The 22,913-nt window shown below is 39.3% G+C and overlaps 1 protein-coding gene across 4 annotated transcripts in view; it reads right to left on the bottom strand.

Moving 5' to 3' along the window:
- DOCK11 (dedicator of cytokinesis 11) overlaps window positions 1-22,913 on the bottom strand; it is a 190,080-nt gene that overhangs the window by 62,972 nt on the left and 104,195 nt on the right. For 3 of the 4 annotated variants that reach the window (XM_063703173.1, XM_055376223.2, XM_055376222.2), the window contains exons 24-32: window positions 17,481-17,599; window positions 14,708-14,777; window positions 14,494-14,619; window positions 13,501-13,572; window positions 12,435-12,581; window positions 8,089-8,172; window positions 7,152-7,263; window positions 6,623-6,661; window positions 4,130-4,308 (exon numbers count right to left, since the gene is read on the bottom strand). In XM_063703173.1, coding sequence (XP_063559243.1) covers window positions 4,130-4,308; window positions 6,623-6,661; window positions 7,152-7,263; window positions 8,089-8,172; window positions 12,435-12,581; window positions 13,501-13,572; window positions 14,494-14,619; window positions 14,708-14,777; window positions 17,481-17,599 — 948 coding nt within the window. The remainder of the gene's footprint in view (window positions 1-4,129; window positions 4,309-6,622; window positions 6,662-7,151; window positions 7,264-8,088; window positions 8,173-12,434; window positions 12,582-13,500; window positions 13,573-14,493; window positions 14,620-14,707; window positions 14,778-17,480; window positions 17,600-22,913) is intronic. The other variant, XM_031006107.3, reaches the window with a different exon arrangement.

Here is a 22,913-nt window from a genome sequence, read left to right as displayed (position 1 = left end):
TTACCCTTTTTCTGGTGGTTCTCTAATTTTTCAATGTCCCAAGTTGAGATTTAAAAGGCAGTATAGCTAGTGGCTGACAAAACAGATTTTGCACTTAGAGACATGCGCAAAACCCAGCTCTCCCATTACTAGCTACTTGATTACAATCAAGTCACTTAACTACAGTTTTCTCTTTGGTAAAATGGGGGTAATAATAATGATATCAATTAATGTGAGGTATTTAAAATAGTGTTCGGCATATAGTCAGTCCTCAATAAATTTTAGCTGCTATTATTAATATTATGGCTTCTAAATAGGAGTCCATTTTAGTTCTGATAATGAGTGATCTCTAGGGGAAGAGAAATTACAATTCTCTCAGGGAAGCAGGAACACAGGAAAACATACAGTCATTGCCAAATATGTTAAAAATTTTGCCTGCACAACAGATAGAATATAACCTAAGTATCTATTAATAGAAGACTAGTTAGATAAATAAAATAAAGTATATCCATATGATAGAATACTATGCAGCTACTTTTTAAAATGCGGTAGATCTAACCTTCAGGCTGTATTGTTAAGTGAAAAAAGAAAAATGTATAATGGTTTCTGTTATATTTTATACATATATAATATGTCATATAGGCTTGTGCTTATATAAAATAGAAGTATAAATAAACTCACAAGAGTAGTTGCTTCTGGAAAGATGAATTGGTAAGTGGAGGTAAGGAATGGGAGACAGGCATTTTGATTTTTGTTTTTCACCATGCACGTGGATTACTTTTTCAAAAAAGGAAAAAGGATTTGCCCACAGCCCAACTAGAAGTAGAATCTGCAGTTCTCTTAGGTATGAACATTACTTGTAGTGGGTACAAGAACTATACAGGACCCAGGGTAAATGTTAGATATTGAACATTCTTATTCTGAAAAGGAAAAATGTCTCATGGTAATTATAACAAGAGACATTGCTGGCTGGACACGGTGTCTCGCACTTGTAATCCCAGCACTTTGGGAGGCCAAGGCAGGCGGATCACAAGGTCAGGAGATCAAGACCATCCTGGCCATCATGGTGAAATCCCATCTCTGCTAAAAATACAAAAAATTAGCCAGGCATAGCAGTGCGTGCCTGTAATCCCAGCTACTCGGGAGGCTGAGGCAGGAGAACTGCTTGAACCAGGGAGGCAGAGGCTGCAGCGAGCTGAGATCGTGCCACTGTACTCCAGTCTGGGCTACACAGCGAGACTCCGTCACAAAAAAAAAGAGAGAGATATTGCTAAATAGTTTATGAGTAACACATAACAGGGACCAGCAATATCTCCAGAATTTCCTAAGAGCAGGGGCTTAGGAGTGGCAATTGGCTGGAAAGGGTGGGGATGATTAGGGAGTTGAGTCTCAAGGTAGGCTTTTCATAGGAAACATTCTTTTCTTTTTTTGGTTTATTACTTTGGGGTCCCTTTAGAGAACTGATGGAAAATATGAGGGCTTAAGGCTCCCTCCAATCCCTCACCTTGGTGTCATCATTAATAGGAAACATGCTCTACTTGGATGCATTTGATAAATGAACTCTTACACAGGCTGCCTGGAAACTGTACAAAACAGACAAAGGACCTTTTATATCCTCATCCAATACTCTAGAATTGAAACTTTGGTTAACCAAGCCCACGAAGTAAACAAACTTCTTATGGAGAAAACTCTATCGTCATTTAATGCCTGTATGAAGCCTCTGAACAAAGAGGAAAGAGCTTCAGAAGTCATTGAAAGAGTAATAAGGCTTGGCATTTCAATCTTTCCCGTAGTTTAAAACCTCAAACACTCAAAGAGTGTCTAACTTATTTACAGGTAACAATACCTGCGTGTGTACACACACTGCTCTAAGAATTTAAAAAGTAAGTTAAAAGTGTCCAAATTTGTGATATAAAATATTTAATTCTGCCTCTAGGTGGTGAGAATCCCACTGGCAAAATCCAATTTTCTTTCACTTTCATGTGAAAAGGCAGTGGAGAAATATATAACTTTTTGCTTCAGAGAAGGGAAGTTCATTTTGTACTTTTCCAGTGAATCATTTAAAATCATGGCTAAAGACATTTTCCTCCACGTGGCATAAGATCCTTTTCCCCACTTACAGGCATAAGCAAGTAGTTAGCCAGAACCCAGCGATAATGCATTTTTAAAGGCTTGGCCAAGCTTGATTGGACTGGAGGACTTTTAAGATATCTTTTTATTTGGATATATTATACCAGTTAATTTGTGTGAAGTCAATATCAACATTCACAAAAAGTGAAAATGGCACATAACTGAGCCAACTACACTAAGTGGAGGTATGTTATAATGTGTCAAAAACAAAGCAAACTGCAGTAAGCAATAAATTACATCTTAAAGCAAAGGAGTTAAATCTACTTTAGGATACAATCACATGAAGAAAACTAGCAAGATTTACATGTATGAAAATCACTGTAATTAAAGGAATATGAGCAGATGTCACTGGCAGGCATTTTCTGTTTAAAAAGGACAAATGGGAATACCGTAGAAAAAGAATAAAAGCTCCAAGTCAGCCTTCCAAAATGACTGATGATAAATGACATCATAATTTTATTTATATTGGAATGTAAAAAGAAAAGGATAAATTATTTATTATGAAACAATATTATGTTTCCTAGAGTGATTTATGATACCGTGGAAGTAAATTAGAGTCTTCTAAATCCATACAGTTTGCACTCTACTTTTTCAAGCCAACAGGATTTAATGTCAGTAAGATTTCAATACATATGTTAAAAGTACAGTAAATAGGCCGGGCATGGTGGCTCACGCCTGTAATCCCAGCACTTTGGGAGACTGAGGGGGGCAGATCATGAGGTCAGGAAATGAGGACCATCCTGGCCAATATAGTGAAACCCCATCTCTACTAAAAATACAAAAATTAGCTGGGCATGACGGCGTGTGCCTGTAGTCCCAGCTACTTGGGAGGCTGAGGCAGGAGAATTGCTTGAACCCGGGAGGCAGAGGTTGCAGTGAGCTGAGATTGCACCACTGCACTCCAGCCTGGGTGGCAGAGCGAGACTCCATCTCAAAAAGAAAGAAAGAAAACAAAATTAGTGCAGTAAATAGAAACTGTAGCTGTGACTGTTACTCATAGACAACAGTGTAACGTATGTAAAATTTATAGCCACACCCACAGCTATTTATAGTAACACCATCACATTAACATTTTTTTCAGTAAGAAGAAAAACTTATTACATATTTTACATATGATATATATTTAAAGATATATTAAAGCATATGTTTCACAGAATAAATTTTTTAAAAATTCTTAATCATGAAGCAGTTATGTTATTCTTTGAGTTGAGAGAACAGTGTATTTCTTTAACAGTTAACTAAACTATATATATATATATTTTTTTTTTTTTGAGACAGAGTTTCACTCTGTCGCCCAGGCTGGAGTGCAGTGGCATGATCTCAGCTCACTGCAGCCTCCACCTCCTGCCTCCCCAGTTCAAGTGATTCTCCTGCCTCAGCCTCCCAAGTAACTAAGACTACAGGTGTGTGCCACCACGCCCGGCTAATTTTTGTATTTTTAGTAGAGATGAGGTTTCACCATGTTGCCCAGGCTGGTCTCAAACTCCTGGCCTCAAGCGATCCACCCACCTCAGCCTCCCAAAGTGCTGGGATTACAGGCGTGAGCCACTGCTCCCGGTCCTAAATGGTATTTTTAAAAACCTAATGTTTTGAGGCCAGGCACAGTGGCTCATGCCTGTAATTCCGGCAGTTTGGGAGACCACAGTGGGTGGATCACTTGAGGCCAGGAGTTCGAGACCAGTCTGGACAACATGGTGAAACCCCATCTCTACTAAAAAATACAAAAATTAGCCAGGCGTGGTGGCGCTTGCCTGTAGTCCCAGCAACTTGGGAGGCTGAGGCACAAGAATCGCTTGAACCTGGGAGGCAGAGGTTGCAGTGAGCCGAGATCATGCCACTGCACTCCAGCCTGGGTGGCAGAGTGAAACTCTGTCTCAAAAAAAAAACTTATGATTTGAAGCAAAAATAAATTTTCCTCAATGCTTATATAATGCTCCTTGCTACAAAAACTTCATCTTCTATAAAAAATCATAGTAGAACTTTACCAGTGTGATACTGATGACTGCATGGATATTCTTACCTTGTGCTGGTATCTTGTGTCAAATGCATGTTTTATCAAAAGATTCTTTATAACAGAGATAGCTGTATATCTGATCTCATAATTGTCCTGAAGAGCAATGGAAGTTTCCCTCAGAAGTAGACCAACCAAGAAGTGATGCTTGCAATACTCATCTGATAAACTGTATTCAAGATTTGAATCTGCAGTACAATGAAATTTAAAACCCATTTATGAAAATATTCAAAACATGATTATAATTAAAATACTGTATTATTTAATAATATGTGATCATGCTAGCAAGAGCTATAATTTTTATTATTAATGATTCTGAGCAATTCTTTTATCATCTAGAATAAGCATGCAAAATTTACAAGACAGGAGCACTCATATTTTGGGCTAGACGATAACTTTAATGATCATTTCAGTCAGAAAGAAAGTCCCTAGATTCTTTTTTTTCCCTAGATTCTTTTAAACTCATAGAAATCTTAGGATAGAAACTACAATAAAATAATTATATATTTTGCAACGTTTTAACAGATTTCTTTATAGCTGAAGAGATTTTGTCACAACTATAAATTTGAAAAATTCTATGTAATAATACTTGATTTACTTATCCATTTATACTTATAAAGTGGGAAAAGACAAACTAAACAACTGAATAGTCTGACAGTATTGACTGTTTTAGTAAATATTATATATTGGGCTGAAAATATACATGGGACATAAGAACGATAAGGAAAACAGTCTCATTTCATTCCAATCCATCATCACTCAAAAACAAATATTTTATATCAGAAAATAACCACTTCAAACTAAGTCTTTCCCTTCCTTTAAGATCCTCAGTCTATTTTATTTATTTATTTATTTATTTGAGATGCAGTCTCACTCTGTTGCCCAAGCTGGAGCTCAGTGGCACAATCTCAGCTCACTGCAACCTCTGCCTCCAGGGTTCAAGCAGTTCTCCTGCCTCGGCCTCTGAAGTAGCTATGACTACAGACGTGCACCACCACACTCAACTAATTCTTTTTGTATTTTTAGTAGGGACGGGGTTTCACCATGTTGGCCAGGATGGTCTCGAACTCCCGAGCTCAGGTGATCTGCCTGCCTTGGCCTCCCGAAGTGCTGGGATTACAGGCATAAGCCACTGTGCCCAGGCTAGATCCTCAGTCTATTTTAAATCCCAGATGTTAATATCATGGTTGGGACTTGCTTTATAAGTACTTATAGGGGATTGTGATCAGGTTTAGTAATTTTTTTTTTTTTTGAGACAGTCTCGCTCTGTCACCCAGGCTGGAGTGCAGTGGCGCAATCTCGGCTCACTGCAACCTCTGCCTCCCGGGTTCAAGCGATTCTGCTGCCTCAGCCTCCTGAGTAGTTGGGATTACAGGCATGTGCCACCATGCCCGGCTAATTTTTTTGTATTTTTAGTAGAGACGGGATTTCACCATATTGGCCACGCTGGTCTCTAACTCCTGATCTTGGAATCCACCCGCCTCGGTCTCCCAAAGTGCTGGGATTACAGACGTTAGCCACTGCGCCCAGCCAAGTTTAGTAATTTCTGTGGTAGATTTCTACTATCTTTATTTCCTCTCCCGTACTATTTAATTAGATAGGCCATGAAGCCGAAGGATATGTTTTCTATTTCTCTTTTGGCCTGTTCAGCACTTAATACAATGCTTTATATTCAGTTGGGACTTAATAAATGCTGCGAGTAGTCCAATTTAATCCTAAATCCTGATTATCTGTCCACCTCTTCTTTTTCCTGACTTCCTCATAGTTATAAATAAATATTGGGTGAATTATGTGAGCTATACATGTTCAGAATCGAATAAGGGGGTAGTTGAATAGGAGTGCTATGGTTTAAAAATATTTTTTTCTCCATTTTCACTGGCTATAATTCCATCACTAAAACCACCACTCAGCAGTTACTTCTATACAGACCAAGGCAGATTATTTTCTTCCTGCATTGGTCTTGCTCTTTTGTGAATCCCCATCACCTTCTACGCACAAGGGCCAGGACTGACTAACAAAGGTGGCTTTATCTGAGTAGATTTTACAAATAGTAATCAATTTGTTATTTTGGTGATTTGAATAAATCCAATCAGGTGGTTTCATCTACACCTGCAAAATTGTGGCCACGGTGTCACTAAACAGCATCTGAGAGAGGCAAGCCTGAGAGAGGAGACACACACACACACAAACAAAAACAAAAACAAACAAAAAAAAACAAGTAACTTCCAGTTCCCCATCCATGGCCTCTATGCTGGCTTGCAGCAGGAACTTGTGTTTTGAGGGAAAATGTTTTAAAGTTGATTTCTCTAGCAACACTCAGTTTTGTTTTAAAACTAAACAAACACACTGCCTCCTAGATTTTCTGGGTACTTTAACTAAAGCCTCATTTTGGCTAGGGAGAATTTGAAAAGCAAACAAAGCCCCCATCCATCTTAGCAATTCATCAAATCAATTGTTTTCTAAAACAGCAAGCTAATTTAGAGTGAACCGAGTTAAACCTACCTACTGAAGTCAAACGGTCCACCGCAAATGAAAAAAAATCTAATTAATATATGAAAAGAAAAGGGACAAATAAAAAACATAGTAACATAAGAATAGTGCTATACAACAAAGCATTCAATAAAACTAGCAATGGAGATAACTGAAGGCATTTCATAAATTTAGCACAAACATGTTACCATTTTACTCTACCTTTACATTTTTTGATGCTTTGAGGAGAAATGCATTTATATGTCTTTTTCTTAATTTAGTCTCATACAAGATCCCAAACACTACTACAGAAAGTAATTTCACTAGTATCTGACATCTGTGTTTAAGCAGCAATCTATTAACACATCTGATTTCTTCACACTATGAACATTATTACTGATATTATGAAGGAAATGCAGAAAAACATTAATGGACTTCCGATAGTAACAATTCTGAAATTACCTTCAAGTTGACTGGTTCAATTAGAAAACATTATACTACACTAGCGCTAGCAAAACATGGAAAAAAACAAACTCAAATGATGGAAAATGCAAATACATGCCTTGAACCCGCTGCAGTTTAGGTTTTGCAAATGCCATTGGCAAGTTCAGAGGAATGTAATGTTCGTGATTGCAAATTGTTTGCAGAAATTCAAACTTGTATTCAGCCAGAACCTAAATGGAAAGAAATGATACATTAGCTCATATTTAGTAGGCATTCGCTATTTTAAGAATTTAATACAGTGCATTATTTTTCACAACGGAAGTGCTTAGTATTCTAAGCATACCTTGAGATGTGACCTGTGCAGGAAAGAGTTAACATAGCAGGTCCAAGACTGCTATCCTTTAAAAGGCCTGCTTGTTGGCTGGCATCTAAAAAATGAAATTTTGAAATGTTCCCTACATGTTAAGTTGCACCTTCTGTGTCAGCCTGCTTAGACTATTTGTACAAACATTGTGATTTATAGTGAACACCTGCTTTGCTTTCCTTTCTGAGAGTCTGGAATTTTGAGCAGCCTCCAACACATAATCAGCCCCCAATAAAAACCCTCAACTCTGAGTTTTAAACAGGCTTCCTTGAACAGAAATATTGCACACTTACAAGTGCATTTTCACTGCTAGAAGGAGGCTGTGCTCTGTGAGACCCTTCACAGGAGGGAAAGAGCTCAGAAAGGCTGCATGTGGATTGCTACCCACCCCATTTGATGTCTTTTCCTTTCCCGATTCAGCTGAGTATCCTCATTATGTCACGCTCATGAATCTCAGCCATCAATACAACTATATGTTGAGTCTGCGAATCCTTAAAATGAGCTATTGAACACATAGGGGGTCCTGGGGACCCCAAAACACAGTCCAGTATTCCTTGCTTTTACGTATGTCTATAGTCCAACTACCTAAATAAAAACAACAGTTCCTAATCCCCTAGAAGAGAATAAATGTCACTTTTGGTCTTATGCTCAGATGTCTGACATCCACTACAATCATGTCCTTATAACTTACCTTAGGATCTTTGGGGCTGAATCCAGATATATAGTCATTTATTAAATTGAAAATAAATCCTCTATCCATTAGTGTCAAACAGCGCTATAGAAACCAAAACAAAACTAAGGGTTAATTACGTAATTCTAAAAGTCTAAATTTTAAAAATGTAAAGTTTTAAAAATTCAAAATTGGTTCCACACAAAAAGAAAGACATTTTTATTTTTATAGATAACTTTCTGAGCTTCAGGTGACCTTAAAGAAAAAGATAAAGGGCAAGTGACATCACTGGAATTGGGACTGAAGGGCCTCAATTATACAGTTTTCAGAACAAGATGTATATATAGTCACACACACAAATATACATTTATCTATACATACACACACATACATACACAGACACACATACATATCTGTAATCTATTCAGTTACACTTCCTCATTTTGGTCAACTCCCAAAGCCCAAGCGAGTTGACCTCATTTTGGTCAACTCCCACTTCCAAAGGGAAGTGTAAGGTAGTCAGTCAGCTGATGAAAGTGAGGCTTGCCTATGTAAATATTAATAATTCAGACCAAAAGAGTTTTTGTGTTCAGTGAAGTCAAAGTATAAAACCTCCCTTCTCTGTGACAGCCCCAAGTTATTCATATTTGCCCACTGTCATTCTCCTAGTTAAGGCTCTCACTACCTTGCAACTGAAAAACTGCAGTTAACCTCCTCAGTCTTCATGTCTCTCATGTCTCTATCCATCTGCTTCCAGATTAACCTCCAAGTCCTAGCCCAATGGTGTCATTTTCCTGTCCCAAAGCTTCCAATAGTTCCCTATTGTCTCTAATACAATTTCAAATTCCTTAGCTTGCCATTCAAGAACACTCACAGTCTTTTCCCAACTTACTTGTCCAGCTTCATTTGCCAATAGATCTCATTGACTTTCTTTGACTCTGTCTCAAAACAGAAAAAGAGAGAGAGAGACAGGCAGAGTCTTGCTCTGTCACTCAGGCTGGAGTGTAGTAGCACAGTCATAGCGCACTACAGCCTTAAACAATCCTCCTGCCTGTCTCCCAAGTAGCTGAAACTAAGGCGGGCACCAGCATGCTCAGCCATCATTCACTTATTATCCCCTCGAGATGCACTGTGTATTCCCACCTCTAAGTCTTTGGCTTATGCCACACCTAGCAATTCTATCGCTACTTCTATCTGGTCTTGTTCATTCTTTAAGGTTCTCATGAAATCCCATCTGCCTTAACTACATTGGTCCCTGGATCCTTTTAAACACTTTATTCAGTATTAGCTTGTATTTTACTATTTTCCTGTCGTCTCACCTAGATTGGACAATAAGAATGATCTTTTCCTTTATATCCTTCATAGTGCCTAGAATATTTCTGTGAAATCCGAAGAATTCAATATTTGATTAACCAGCTACCTGCATCTTGCATCTCATACTCTCCTTTACACTTCTGCTGCCACTGCCCAGGGTGAGACCCTCATCACCTCTCATCTGGATTACTGAGTGAGGCTCATTTTTATTTATTCCAGCATCCAACAAACATTTAGAGGATCTACTATGTTTGAGACAATGTACTACATTCTAGAGAAATACAAAGTGGAATAAGGCATGGTCCATAATCATGTCTAATAGTGAAGACAAACAAATAATGAAAAGATAGTGCACAATAACAGTGCCACAGAGCTATGTAAAAGACAGGTGAACAACAGAAGGGGTGATCAACACTGCATGGAAAGGCCAGGGAAGAGCTGAGTCTAAAAGACAAGTGGATTGTGCCATGCGGACGATTGGTTTTCTAATCGGTTGCCCTGACTCGAGTCTCTTCCTCACTTCATCTATCATACAAGCAAGAAAAGTATCCTCCGAAGTATTTGGTGTTACTCCATTGCATATGAATCAAAGTCCAAATTCCTTAACCTGACATTCAAGGCCTTCCATTATTGGCACCAGATGGCCTTTCCAGCTCTTTCTCCATACATCCTAAACTCATCACACGACTTTTCACTCGTCCCTGAACAATTTTTGAACATGCATATTTCATCTTTGCTCAGGGACCCTCTAACTGCAACATGCTCAACTCTTGTCTTGGGGAACTCTGCACTATGTTACTTGTTTCATGCTGCCTGGTCATAATCTCTCTCTCCCTTTCTAGTTTTTCTATAGTATTTTGTCTGTATTTCTGGTATTACTGTTATCACCTTTATCTTGTATATATATTCAAATTTGACTACTAACATGGCCTCTCACATCTTTGAATTGCCACATAGAAGACAAGCCAATGTTTGCTGACTTGAATTAAGTAAATACTGCTACTAAACCAAAAATGTTCTATTCCCTTTACATAGTAAACTTCAACTTTAAACTCCATGGAAGAAGCTAATATTCTACATTTCAGATAATCTAATTCGTAGTTTATTTTAAAAAGATATGTGGATGTTGGCTTTTTTAATACACAAAAAAGGCTGGTGTAATAGGGTTAAAACTTTATTTTAATTCTAGCAAAGAGAAGTCTTATGTCAGAAAATCATACTCAAGATATGTGAAACCTAGTTGTGAATTTTTAATTAACAATGAGGATATGTTAGAAACTAAAACTCCTTGGATGAATTGCTGCCCACAAGGTTCTTAATATGAAGAGTTCTGAGAGTAATGAAGAGCTTTGAGAAATGAAGAGAGGGAGAATGGAAAGAGGCAAGTAAAAACTAGGTGCATTTGCAACCCACGCTTGTCTCTGCCACACATCAAATATTGTTGTTACCCACTTTATCACAGTTACATTCAGGCCAAGAGGGGCAGATCACTTGAAGTCAGGAGTTCAAGACCAGCCAGGCCAACATGGCAAACCCCTGTCTCTACTAAAAATACTGGGCATGGTGATGCATGCCTGTAATCCCAGCTACTTGGGAGGCTGAGACATGAGAATCAGTTGAACCCAAAAGGCGGAGGTTGCAGTGAGCCGAGATCGCACCAGTGCACTCCAGCCTGGGTGACAGAGTGAGACTCTGTCTCAAATTAAAAAAAATGAAAGAAAGCAAGAAAAAAGAAAGAAAAAACAGTTACATTTTCTCACTGTCCCTTACATACTGACAATAACAAAACCTAACGATGGTAGTTTGCCGTCTTTCATAAATATAGTTTTTTTTCTGGTATATCCCAAATAAAATAACCTCACGGATCAACACTAACAATTTACATTTACACGTATTAGCAACATATACACTGTGGTTACATCACCAAACAGGTTGCTTTAGTCCAAAAGTTGCAAAGTCAAAAGCCAACGGGGTCAGAGAAATGATTTAAATGAATGAAGAGGCTCAGGGGTGTAATAAGGAGTGGTAGGGATGGTGGCAACCTAGAAAGTATGTGCTCCCATTTAAATAAGTATTCAAACTATGCTTAAAAACACTGTATGCAACAAGCAACACTTGTCTTCTGACTAGGCCACCTGTATGTGTCCTCTGATTTAATTATTTGTCATTTCATTGGGGGATGGGGACAAATTTGTTGTGATCAGGTAAGCTAAAAGATACAGCTTTTATCCAAAAGAGGCAATAACAAGTGTTGGTGAGGATGTGGAGAAAAGGGAACCTTCCTTCCCTATTGGTGGGAATGTAAATTAGTACAACCACTATCAAGAACAGATTTGTTTGTATTTCTGGTATTACTGTTATCACCTTTATCTTGTATATATAGTTAAATTTGACTACTAAGGTAGATTCTCACATCTTTTCTTGTTTTGTTTTGAGATGGAGTCTCACTCTATTGCCCAGGCTGGAGTGCAGTGGTGTGATTTCGGCTCACTGCAACCTCCACCTCCCAGGTTCAAGGGATTCTCCCGCCTCAGCCTCCCAAGTAGCTGGGATTACAGGTGCCTGCCACCACACCCAGCTGATTTTTGTATTTTTGGTAGAGACGGGGTTTCACCATGTTGGCCAGGTTGGTCTCGAACTCCTGACCTCATGTGATCCGCCCACCTCGGCCTCCCAAAGTGCTGGGATTACAGGTGTGAGCTACTGTGCCTGGCCAGCCTCTCACATTTTTGAATCGCCATATAGAACACAAGCCAATGCCAATGTCTTCTATGGAGGTTTCTCAAATAACTGAAAATAGAGCTACCATACGATCCAACATTCTACTCTTAGATGTATACCCAAAAGGAAGAAAATCAGTGCATCAAAGAGATATCTACACTCCCATGTTTGTTGCAGCACTGTTCACAATAGCCAACGTTTGTAAGCAACCTAAGTTTTCCAACAGTCTTATGAAGACCTAGCTGAGTCTCTAGAAAGTGCTTAATTTTTTTCTTGGGCTTCCTATCAATGAAGAGGAGTTCCTTACCACATTCTAGCTGCCTTGAACTCACCTTCAGGAAGCTAGCCAAACTATAGTTCACATTTCTGGACTCATCGGGAATCTCCGCATACCGAATAGTCACATGGGGAATTATTGCAAGAAGCAGTGAATGTAAGACATGATGATATGTCTCGGGAAATCTCTGGCCTCGGGGAAGCTGAAATGAAATAGGCACAGAAAAAAGTCAGACTTCCAAAAGGTCTAAATCAATTGCCATTTTTACTTTCAAACACATTCTACAAATAAATATATCTTAAAACTGATGTATAATTGTTCTCCCAACTTAAAAATGACATCACTAGTTCAAGATGTACTTCACTCTATATAATTACAGGAACTATCTGGATCTCTAATAATCTACCTGACTGAGGTTATCGGCAAGAATGGGTTGTTCTGCCCCAACTTTGGAATATCATGCTTCCGAGTTACAGACACAACCCAGTTTTCATTCTACTTTTTTCCTGGCACACAAAGTATGCATGCACTTCAATTTCAGTAAACATATTCTGTGAAAATTCTGATAAAAAAATAAGTATAAGGTAAATATTTTGTACTTCACAAGTCTTAGCTTTATGATTCCTATGAATAAGAAAATATTTTTATACCTTTCAAACAATTAAAAATTACAACAAAATGTATACATCACATTCCGGGATCATATCTAGTGCATAAAGTGTTCGTAACACTCCACGTGCACGGGCAAATGCTATGTCTGATTTAACCAAATGAGTCTTCTCGAGAGACATTTTTAAGCCGTAAGACAAAGGCAAAGCTTCAAAGGTAATGAGATGTACATGGCAAATGATTATAGGAAAGAATCTATGTGGAAAAGTCTCTGCAGATTAGACGGTGAGAACATATCAACTGCGAGACCTCAGATTTATGCAATAGATCCATTGTTTTGTAAGCAACATTGAAAAAGCCAAGCACTAGGAGCCTTTAAATATAACATGGGATTTGCATGGCATGGCTATCTGAGAGTAAGATTAGCTTTTTCTGTCTCCATCAAATATTATTCTTATATATACAATTATCATTTGCCAATTGAAAGTTATTCTTTACCTTAATTTACTTACCTTAATCTTATTCTCTTCCAACAAGTATGTGGCCATTGACTTTGCAACTATTTCAAAGAAAAACCATGAGTACTAAAAAAAAAAGAAAGAAAATCTTTAACGGTTACCAAATCTCTGAAGCTTAGCAAAGTTTGACAAATCAATATGGGTCCTGTCTTTGAATTTTACTAACATTTTCAGGTGATCCCAAGTCACTATCAAAGTCACAGAATATCTGCAAATGGTTTTAGCAAAAAGGTACTATTGTACTTCAGGGTTGACTGGTAATATATAAAGGAAGGATGGGAACCTTTGTCCCACTGGGGAGTATTTTATCCCCAAAATTGTTTCTGATTGCCCACACGTGGTAATAAGAGCAAACTAACTTCTAGTTTATCTTGTTACCGCTTTTAAATGCTCTATAGACAATGAATCTTATTACCACCTGCACTTAGCTTGGACCCCAACCCTGCTCTTGATGTGACATTCGTGCAGCCTAAGTAGCCTAGATGTTTGCCTACCTCATGTAATTTGAAGAGTAGAGAGAAGCCCCAATCAGATATACTCCAAGATACTCGAAATTCTACCATTAATAAAAGAAGTAATAAAAATAATGACAATAATAAGAGCTATCATTTCTTGAGTGCCTACAATGTGCCAGGAACGATGTGTTAAATGCTTTACTTATATTTTAGAAATGAGGACTTGGAGGCTCAGAAATGTTAAATAACTGGCCCCAGGTCACAAAACTATTTTGCGATGGATACAGGATTCTAACTCAGGTCTATCTGATCCAAAATTCTTTCTTTTACACATTTAAATGAGGGCAGGGGGTGGGTAGTTGGGGTGAAGAAGGTTCTGTGGAGAACTTCAGGAAAAGGATGCATGGGCAAAGTGGTGGAGAGAGGACGGGTCACATGTGAAACTGATGAAAGACTAGAAGTGAAACAGGAGGGTATCAAAAAAAGTGTGTCTATGGCTGCTTTTGTTCCTTGTTGTGTCCTGTGTTCATACCTTTAGCAATTTGTTTATTGATAAAAAATCTGCAGATTGTTTCAATATTGCTATCATCGTAGTAGCCAGGGTTTCATGTATCAGCTGGGCCTGAGGAGCACTCGGTTTTTCAGGTCGGAAGCTATACTACAAATAAACAAACAAAAAAAATGAACTGTAAGACAAAATTGTCACATAAAACAAATTGCTCAGAAAGAAACTTTACTCCACAAACCTTTATGAATGATCTTAAATAACTATCCAAGCCTTCTTCATGGCACTTTGATACAATATGTAAGAGAACCCTGAAACGACATTCACAAGAGTCAGCACGTCATGCTATAATGAATTAACATATTTTGATTCTTAAGATCGTCATGTCTAGCCCCCAAAACATCTAACACTGCCTGAATAATTAAAAGTGAGATGATTGCATTAGATATAATGGTGATAGTTTAGGCATAACAAAGATTTCAGCATCTAACATGCTTGGGCCTTATGAAATATATTTCCTAGTTCAAAAGAAGGACATTTAATTTGTCAACCCAGATGTTACATCTGTTTCTAAATCTCTGTATGTGTCTGAAGCATGGCGGTAGCTACTATCCAGTAAAAGACTTCAAATTAGGTAAATACTGAGATCTCCTCTAGTGAGAATAAAAGGAAGAGAATAGAAAGATAAAATGAAGGCTGAATCCCAGCACTTTGGGAGGCCAAGGCGGGTGGATCACGAGGGCACAAGATTGACACCACAGTGAAACCCCGTCTCTACCAAAAAATACAAAAAATTAGCTAGGCACGGTGGCGGGAGCCTGTAGTCCCAGCTACTCGGGAGGCTGAGGCAGGAGAACGGTGTGAACCCAGGAGGCGGAGCTTGCAGTGAGCCAAGATCGCAACACTGCACTCCAGCCTGGGCAACAGAGAGAGACTCTGTCTCAAAAAAAAAAAAAAAAAAAAAAAAAGAAGGCCCGGCACGGTGGCTCATGCTTGTAATCCCAGCACTTTGGGTGGCCAAGGCAGGTGGATCATGAGGTCAGGAGTTTGAGACCAGCCTGGCCAACACAGTGAAACCCTGTCTCTACTAAAAATACAAAAATTAGCTGGGTGTGGTGGTGGGCGCCTGTAATCCCAGCTACTCTGGAGGCTGAGGCAGGAGAATCGCTTGAACCCCAGGAGGCAGAGGTTGCAGTGAGCCAAGATCGCACCACTGCACTCCAGCCTGGGCAACAGAGCTAGACTCCACCTAAAAAAAAAAAAAAGAAGGAAAGGAAAAGAAAAGGGAAAGGGAAAAGGAAAGGAAAGGGAAAGGAAAGGAAAAGGAAAAGGAAAGGAGAAAGAAAGGAAAGGAATAAAGATGCAATGAAAAGCATGTCAACAGGGGGAAAAGGAAGGGAGAGCCGGGGCAGGTGTAATGATATGAACTATAATTGGGGGTAAGAGACTAGCAGTGTCCTCAAAGTTTAGTATATATCAGAAGCACCTGGTGGGCCCTTTTAATAGATTGCTCAGCCCCTCTCCCGGAATTTCTGATTTTGTAGGTCTGGAGTGAAGCTCAATGATTAACAATTTTACTAGTTCCCAGGCGATATTGATGCTACTGGTATGGGAACCATGTTTTGGAAACCACTGGCCTAAAGTTTCTTCCATTTTCAACCACACTATCCCCAACAGCAGCGATGCATGCAAATGGTGTGTGGCTGTGGTGTGAGGCCTGCTGGAAGAGGTTGTGGCAACAGCAGAGGCAGCAAAGCCAAAGCCAGAAACTTCCAGCACTCAGCCCACAATTTAAGTACCCTGTTTTGATTTCAAAATTCAGGTGCATTTTGCATTCTACTCTACAATATATCCTTGTTTGTTTTCACATAAAAATAATACTTCCTTATTCTTTCAAGTAAAAATTGATGGCTTGGGGCCACATTCTGTTAAATATGTATCCCTAGTCACCTGTGTCTATTTAAATTGATTAAAATTAAAATTAAACACAATTAAAAATTCAGTTCCTGCAGGACGCGGTGGCTCACGCCTGTAATCCCAGCACTTTGGGAGGCCGAGGCGGATGGATCGCCTGAGATCAGGAGTTTGAGACCAGCCCGACCAACATGGTGAAACCCCATCTCTACTAAAAATACAAAATTAACCGGGCATGGTGGCGGGCGCCTGTAATCCCAGCTACTCGGGAAGCTGAGGCAGAAGAATCGCTTGAACCCGGGAGGCGAAGTGAGACATTGCACTCCAGCAGGGGCAACAAGAGCGAAACTCTGTCTCAAAAAAAAAAAAAAAACATTCTGTTCCTCAGCGGAACCAGCCCCAGTTGAAGTCTCAATAGCCACATGTGGCTGGTGGCTGCTATATTGAACAACACAAGTGCAGAACATTTACATAACTGGAAAAAGTTCAATTGGAACTTATATATTTATCTTCTTAAATACATAAAGCAAATATTAACGAACATGAAAGGAGAAATATATTGCAATAGAAAAACAGAGGACTTCAATACTCCACTTTCAACAATGGACAGATCAACCAGACAGAAAAGTAATAAGGAAACATTGGACTTGAACTACACTTAGACCAAATAGACCTAACAGACATATACAGAACATTCCGTCCAACAGCAACAGAATATCCATTCTTTTCATGAGCACATAGAATAGTCTCCAGGATAGACCATATATGTTAGGCCACACAACAAGCCTTAAGAATTATAAGAAGACTGAAATCATATCAAGTGTTGTTTCCAACCACAATGGAATGAAACTAGAAATCAATCACAGGAGAAACCGTGGAAAATTCAAAATAGGTGGAAATTAAACATGTTCCTGAGTCAAAAAAGAAAAGGGAAAATTTAAAATATCTTGAGACAAATGACAATGAAAACACAACATACGAAAACCTATGGAATGCAACAGCAGTTCTAAGAGGGAAGTTTATAGTAATGAATACCTCCATTAAAAAATAAGAAAGATCTCAAATAAATAGCATCTTTGTATTATAACACCAAAACTCACATGGTGCAGTTGATAGGAACGTCATCTTCATGGGTCATATTTGTGAGAACTCGGAAGAGTTGCATAAGAATTACAGGTAGAAACTGTATCATGACTTGGATCTCCATGGCATGCAAACACTAAAATTAAGTCGTTATTAGTTATGAAAACAAACAGAAATATGATAAAATTTGCAAATGTGAAACAGCAAAAAAATTAAGTAATGAGAAATACATTGACTAGCGTATAAGCTCAATTAAAAGTGAGCTTTCCATTGGATAGGGGGCTTTTTTGTTAATTACTTAATCCACACCTCTATTTGGCACTCAGATTTTGTTATTTAATATTAAATACTTTACTAAAGGTAATAAGTATAATTTGGATAAACAGTTTTTAGAAAATTGACAACTGACTCCTGGTAAACCAACACTCAATTGCCTGGGGCAGTGGGGAGGAACAGACATGTTTGGAGATGATACTGGAGATGCATCTACTAACCCCCAGGCATTCTGTATGTTCTGCAGGGGAATGTAGGCATCAGTTAATCTGGTGACAAGTTAAGTGGAATGCAATAAAGAGTGGTTCTATATGTAATTGGCTCTACACCATCACCACTACAAAACGGAAGCACTTTTGCAGTCTAAGAATCTCACATTTCCTTCAAAGTGCTAACACTGTGTCTCCAATGATAAGTGCGTTACAAACATCAAAAAGAAGAAACGTGATCATATATACAGAGAAATAATACAAACAGTGAAAGCTGTTCAATTTCTTTCTTCTTTCTTCCCTTCTCTCCACATTCACTCACTCAACCAGCTAACCAAAAAAAAAGGAAACAAACCTCGCTGAGCATCTTTCTATATCAATTCAATGTGTAGTGCTAGGGGAAATAGGTGGATAAATCAAGTCTCTGTACTTAAAAAACTCATAAATTCTCTTTCCCAGATTCCCTGACTTTTGCCACAATCTGTCTTCAAGACCCTCTAATCGATAACCAAAATAGTATAAATCATTTTCTTTTTAGCAGGTCTCTGTACAATTTCTCTTTACTCTCAATACATCCAATCTCATTTCTAAATTAATCTTCCTCAAATACTCGTTACATTAGACTACCTCCTGCCAAGATTTTTTCGATGTCTCCCCATAGCCTATGGCAGTGGTTCTCAACCAGGGGCCATTTTGTTCTCGACAGATTTGGCAATGTCTGGAAACAGTTTTGGTGGTCACAGCCAGGGAGTGATACTGACATCTAGTGGTCAGAGGCCAGCAATGCTGCTAAATATCCTACGACGCACACACAGACCCTCACGGACAAAGAATAACTCTACCTCAAAATGTCAATAGTGCGAAGATTGAGAAATCCTGGCCTAGAGTATCAAGACCAAGTTATTTCAGACCTAACTGACATTTTCAGCCTAAACAATCATCACTGTTCTCTACAAGGCCAAACTGGTATCTCTGGTTTCTTCACTGTTCTTGAATATATCATATACTTTCCTGCCTTTGTGTCTGTTCATCATTTTTAGCCAAATCCTGGCTACTCTTTCAAGGCAAGTACAAATCCCCACTTCAGTGAAACCATTCATTTTCTCATTCGACAAAGGGCAAACAAATGAACTTCCAATAGCCAAGCACACCAAAAACAAAAGTAAACCCAAACAAATAAAGGCCATGGTTTCTACCATCAAGTAGTTCACAGTGTACAGAGGATAAACACATGGAACTAAATAATTGCAATATCAACAGTAAACAGTATGATCATGGAATATACAAAATGCACAAAGAAGCAACTGAGTGTGCAAGTGGGTAGGGAATGTCTGGTAAGGCCTCAGAGATGAGAAAGGGTAAATGATAAATAGAATAGTGCCAGGTAGAAAAGAGAGATGGGCATTCCCTGCTACCAGTAGCAGTCCTCTGTAATTTATTCTCAACATGACAGCCAGAGTGTTCTTTTTGAAATGCAAATTAGACATTGCCATCTTTCTGTTGTTAAAAAACAAAACAAAACAAAACAAACTACCACGAACAAAGAGCTATCATAAGCTTCCATGCCTACGACATACCCGGCCTGTCCCGCCAAACCTGTCACTTGCCATCCTCCCCTCACAATGCACACTGTACTATAGCTACACGGTCTTTTATTTTTCTGTCCTTCAAACATGCTGATGTAAGGTGTTTACACCTACTGTGATATTCTGTTATCCTTTTACATGACTTTACCCTCTAAGGTTGTCTTCCTCTCATCCTTTCATCTTCAAATGCTATTTCCCCCAATAGGCCTTCCCTGACAACTCTACGTAGAATACACTCCTGGTCATGTTGGAGCTCATTAACCTGCTCTTTTCTTCATGGCACTCACTTATAATCTCTCTACCACAACTAGAAAAGGTATGCTGTCTAAACTGTTCCCCATTTGATTCATAGCATCCAGAACAATGTCTGTCCCATACTACATGGTCAATAAATATTTGGTGACTTACTGAATAAATGAATAAAATAAGAAAGGCCGGGCGCGGCAGCTCACACCTGTAATCCCAGCACTTTGGGAGGCTGAGGTAGGCGGATTACTTGAACTCAGGAGTTCGAGACTAGCCTGGCCAACATGGTGAAACCCTGTCTCTACTAAAAATACAAAAATTAGCCAGGCATGGTGGTGCATGCCTGTAATCCCAGCTACTTGGGAGGCCGAGGCAGGAGAATAGCTTGAACCCGGGAGGCAGAGTTTGCAGTGAGCTGAGTTCATACCATTGCACTCCAGCCTGGGCAACAGAGTGAGACTCTGTCTCCAAAAAAAAAAAGACAGGAGCCCTCTAGTCTACAGTAGTTCCTCAGTTCACCGAACCCTCAGCACTTGTGCCCTGTATCACATACTGGACATTTAATCATATATTGCTTTGAACTATTAATTGTATTATTGACAGACTGTCATTTAACTTATGTATGTCCTGTCTCTTCAGTTAGACTGTAAGTTCCCCTATGGACGATAACCCTAAATTATTCTTCTCTGTAAGCCTCAAAGAGCTAGGAAAATACTAAATATATAACAAGAGCTCAACAAGTGGATGGTAAATGAATTCTCGAAACAATGTCATTTATAGGAACAAGAGATAGCAAGGTGTGGTAGAAAGAACATGGGACTTGTCATAGTCTCACCCCAGTTCTGCTACTAACCAGATGAATGTCTACAGGCAAGTCACCTCTACTTGGGCCCCAGCTTCCTCATCTGTTAAAAAAAAAAAAAAAAAAAAAAAAAAGTCTTGGCCGGGCATGGTGGCTCACACCTGTAATGCCAGCACTTTAGGAGGCCCAGGTGGGTGGATCACCTGAGGTGAGGAGTTCAAGACCAGCCTGGCCAACATGGCAAAACCCCATCTCTACTAAAAAATACAAAAAAAAAAAAAAAAAAAATTAGCTGGGCATGGTGGTGGGCGCCTGTAGTCCCAGCTACTCGGGAGGCTGAGGCAGGAGAATCACTTTAACCCAGGAGGCGGAGGTTGCAGTGAGCTGAGATTACGCCACTGCACTCCAGCCTGGGCGACAGAGTGAGACTCTGTCTCAAAAAAAGAAAGAAAGAAAAAAAAGTCTTAAGAATCCTTTTCAGCACTAAGGTTATAAAGAGGAGCTTGGCTATTTCTGAAATCACATGGTATTTCATTGACTACCACTAGAGGGAGAGCGTAGGTCACATAAATACCAGAAATTCCACATCTTCAAAAAAACAAATATGAGCACTTTTCTATTTTAAGAATACCCGTATATATGAAAATGATGTTCTTTTCCATTCCACTTGATTAAAACTTTTATAAAACTTTCCCATGTGAAGAACAAACCTTAACAAAGCATTCGTACATATTGAAGTCCTAGATATTTACCTGAGGAAAGGATTTAAAAGTTAGATGATTATCATACTTTTTTCTTTTTTTTTTTTTTTTTTTGAGACAGGGTCCCGCTCTGTGGCCCAGGCTGGAGTACAGTGGCATGATCACAGTTTACTGGAGACTCAACCTCCCAGGCTCAAACGATCCTCCCACCTAAGCCTCCTAAGTAGCTGAGATTACAGGTGTGTGCCACTATGCCCGGCTAATTTTTGTATTTTTTTATAGAGATGGGTTTCACCATGTTGATCAGGCTGGTCTCGAACTCCTGGGCTCAAGCAATCTGCCTGCCTGGGCCTCCCAAGGTGCTGGGATTACAGGCATGAGCCATTGCACCTGGCCTATTATACGTCTTAATGATAGTTAAGAACATATAGCCATATAGCCACCAGTTATTGACTGTCTCCCTTCTACTCTTCCAACAGTGTGTTTTCTATATGGTAAGCAGAATGACACTTTAAAAACCAAAGTCACATCATGTCACACTTCTGTCCAAAGCTCCATATTCCTATCTCACTCAGAGTAAATTCAAACTCCTCGCCATGGCTTATGAAGCCTTACTCGACAAGCTCCCAGCAACCTCCCCGAAGTAATGTCCTATCACTCTGTGTCCCAGCCACACTGGGATTCTTGCTGTTCCCCAAACACACCAAGCCAAGCTCCTCGGGGCCTTCGTACTTGCTGTTCCCAGCTCTCCCCGAGAAATCTACATGGCTGGCACTCTCATTTCCTTTAGGTCTCTGTTCAAATGTGCCTTTACTAGAGAGATTTTCTCTGGCCACTTTAAAACAGGGACCCCTTGTAAATCCCTGCTCCCCTTCATTGTGCTGGTTTTCTTTATAACAGTTGTTACCATATGAGATGACGTATATATTTATTAACTTATGTGTTTATTGTCTGTCTCAACAAGTAAGCTCTTTGACAATAGGGATATTATTTGTTTTCTCCACTTAAATTTCCAATGCTTAGAATGATGCCTGGCCCATAGGAAGCACTAAAGAAATAAGTGTGGCATGAACGATTACTATCTAGCAGATGCCCTAATCTTTTTCTTTTTTCTTTCTTTTTTTTTTAAAAAAAAAAAAAGAAAACAAACCAGAATCTCGCTGTCACCCAGGCTGGCACAATCTCAGCTCACTGCAACCTCCGCCTCCCAGGTTCAAGCGATTCTCCTGCCTCAGCCTCCTGAGTAGCTGGGATTACAGGCGTGTGCCACCACGTCTGGCTGATTTTTGTATTCTTAGTAGAGACGGGGTTTCGCCACGATGGTCAGGCTGGTCTTGAACTCCTGAGCTCAAGCAATCTCCTGCCTCGGCCTCCCAAAGTGCTGGGATTACAGGCGTGAGGCACCATGCCCAGCTCCATCATCTCATTTAAGTCTCACAACCACCCTACAAGATGGGCACTATTGTTATCCTCACATGACAGATGAAGAAACAAAGGCTCAGAGAAGTAACTTGGTCATGGTCAGTTACAGAGCTAGTAAGTGACATGTGGGATACAAGCTCAGTTTATGATTCCAGAACCCATATATTTGATCTCATCTCATACTACCTCTCTGAAAGAAATGAACATTTTT

The sequence above is a fragment of the Gorilla gorilla genome, chromosome X, assembly GCF_029281585.2.
Source record: "Gorilla gorilla gorilla isolate KB3781 chromosome X, NHGRI_mGorGor1-v2.1_pri, whole genome shotgun sequence".
Taxonomy (NCBI): domain Eukaryota; kingdom Metazoa; phylum Chordata; class Mammalia; order Primates; family Hominidae; genus Gorilla; species Gorilla gorilla.
Note: the sequence above shows the minus strand (reverse complement) of the source record. Positions and strands in the feature narration are given on the sequence as shown.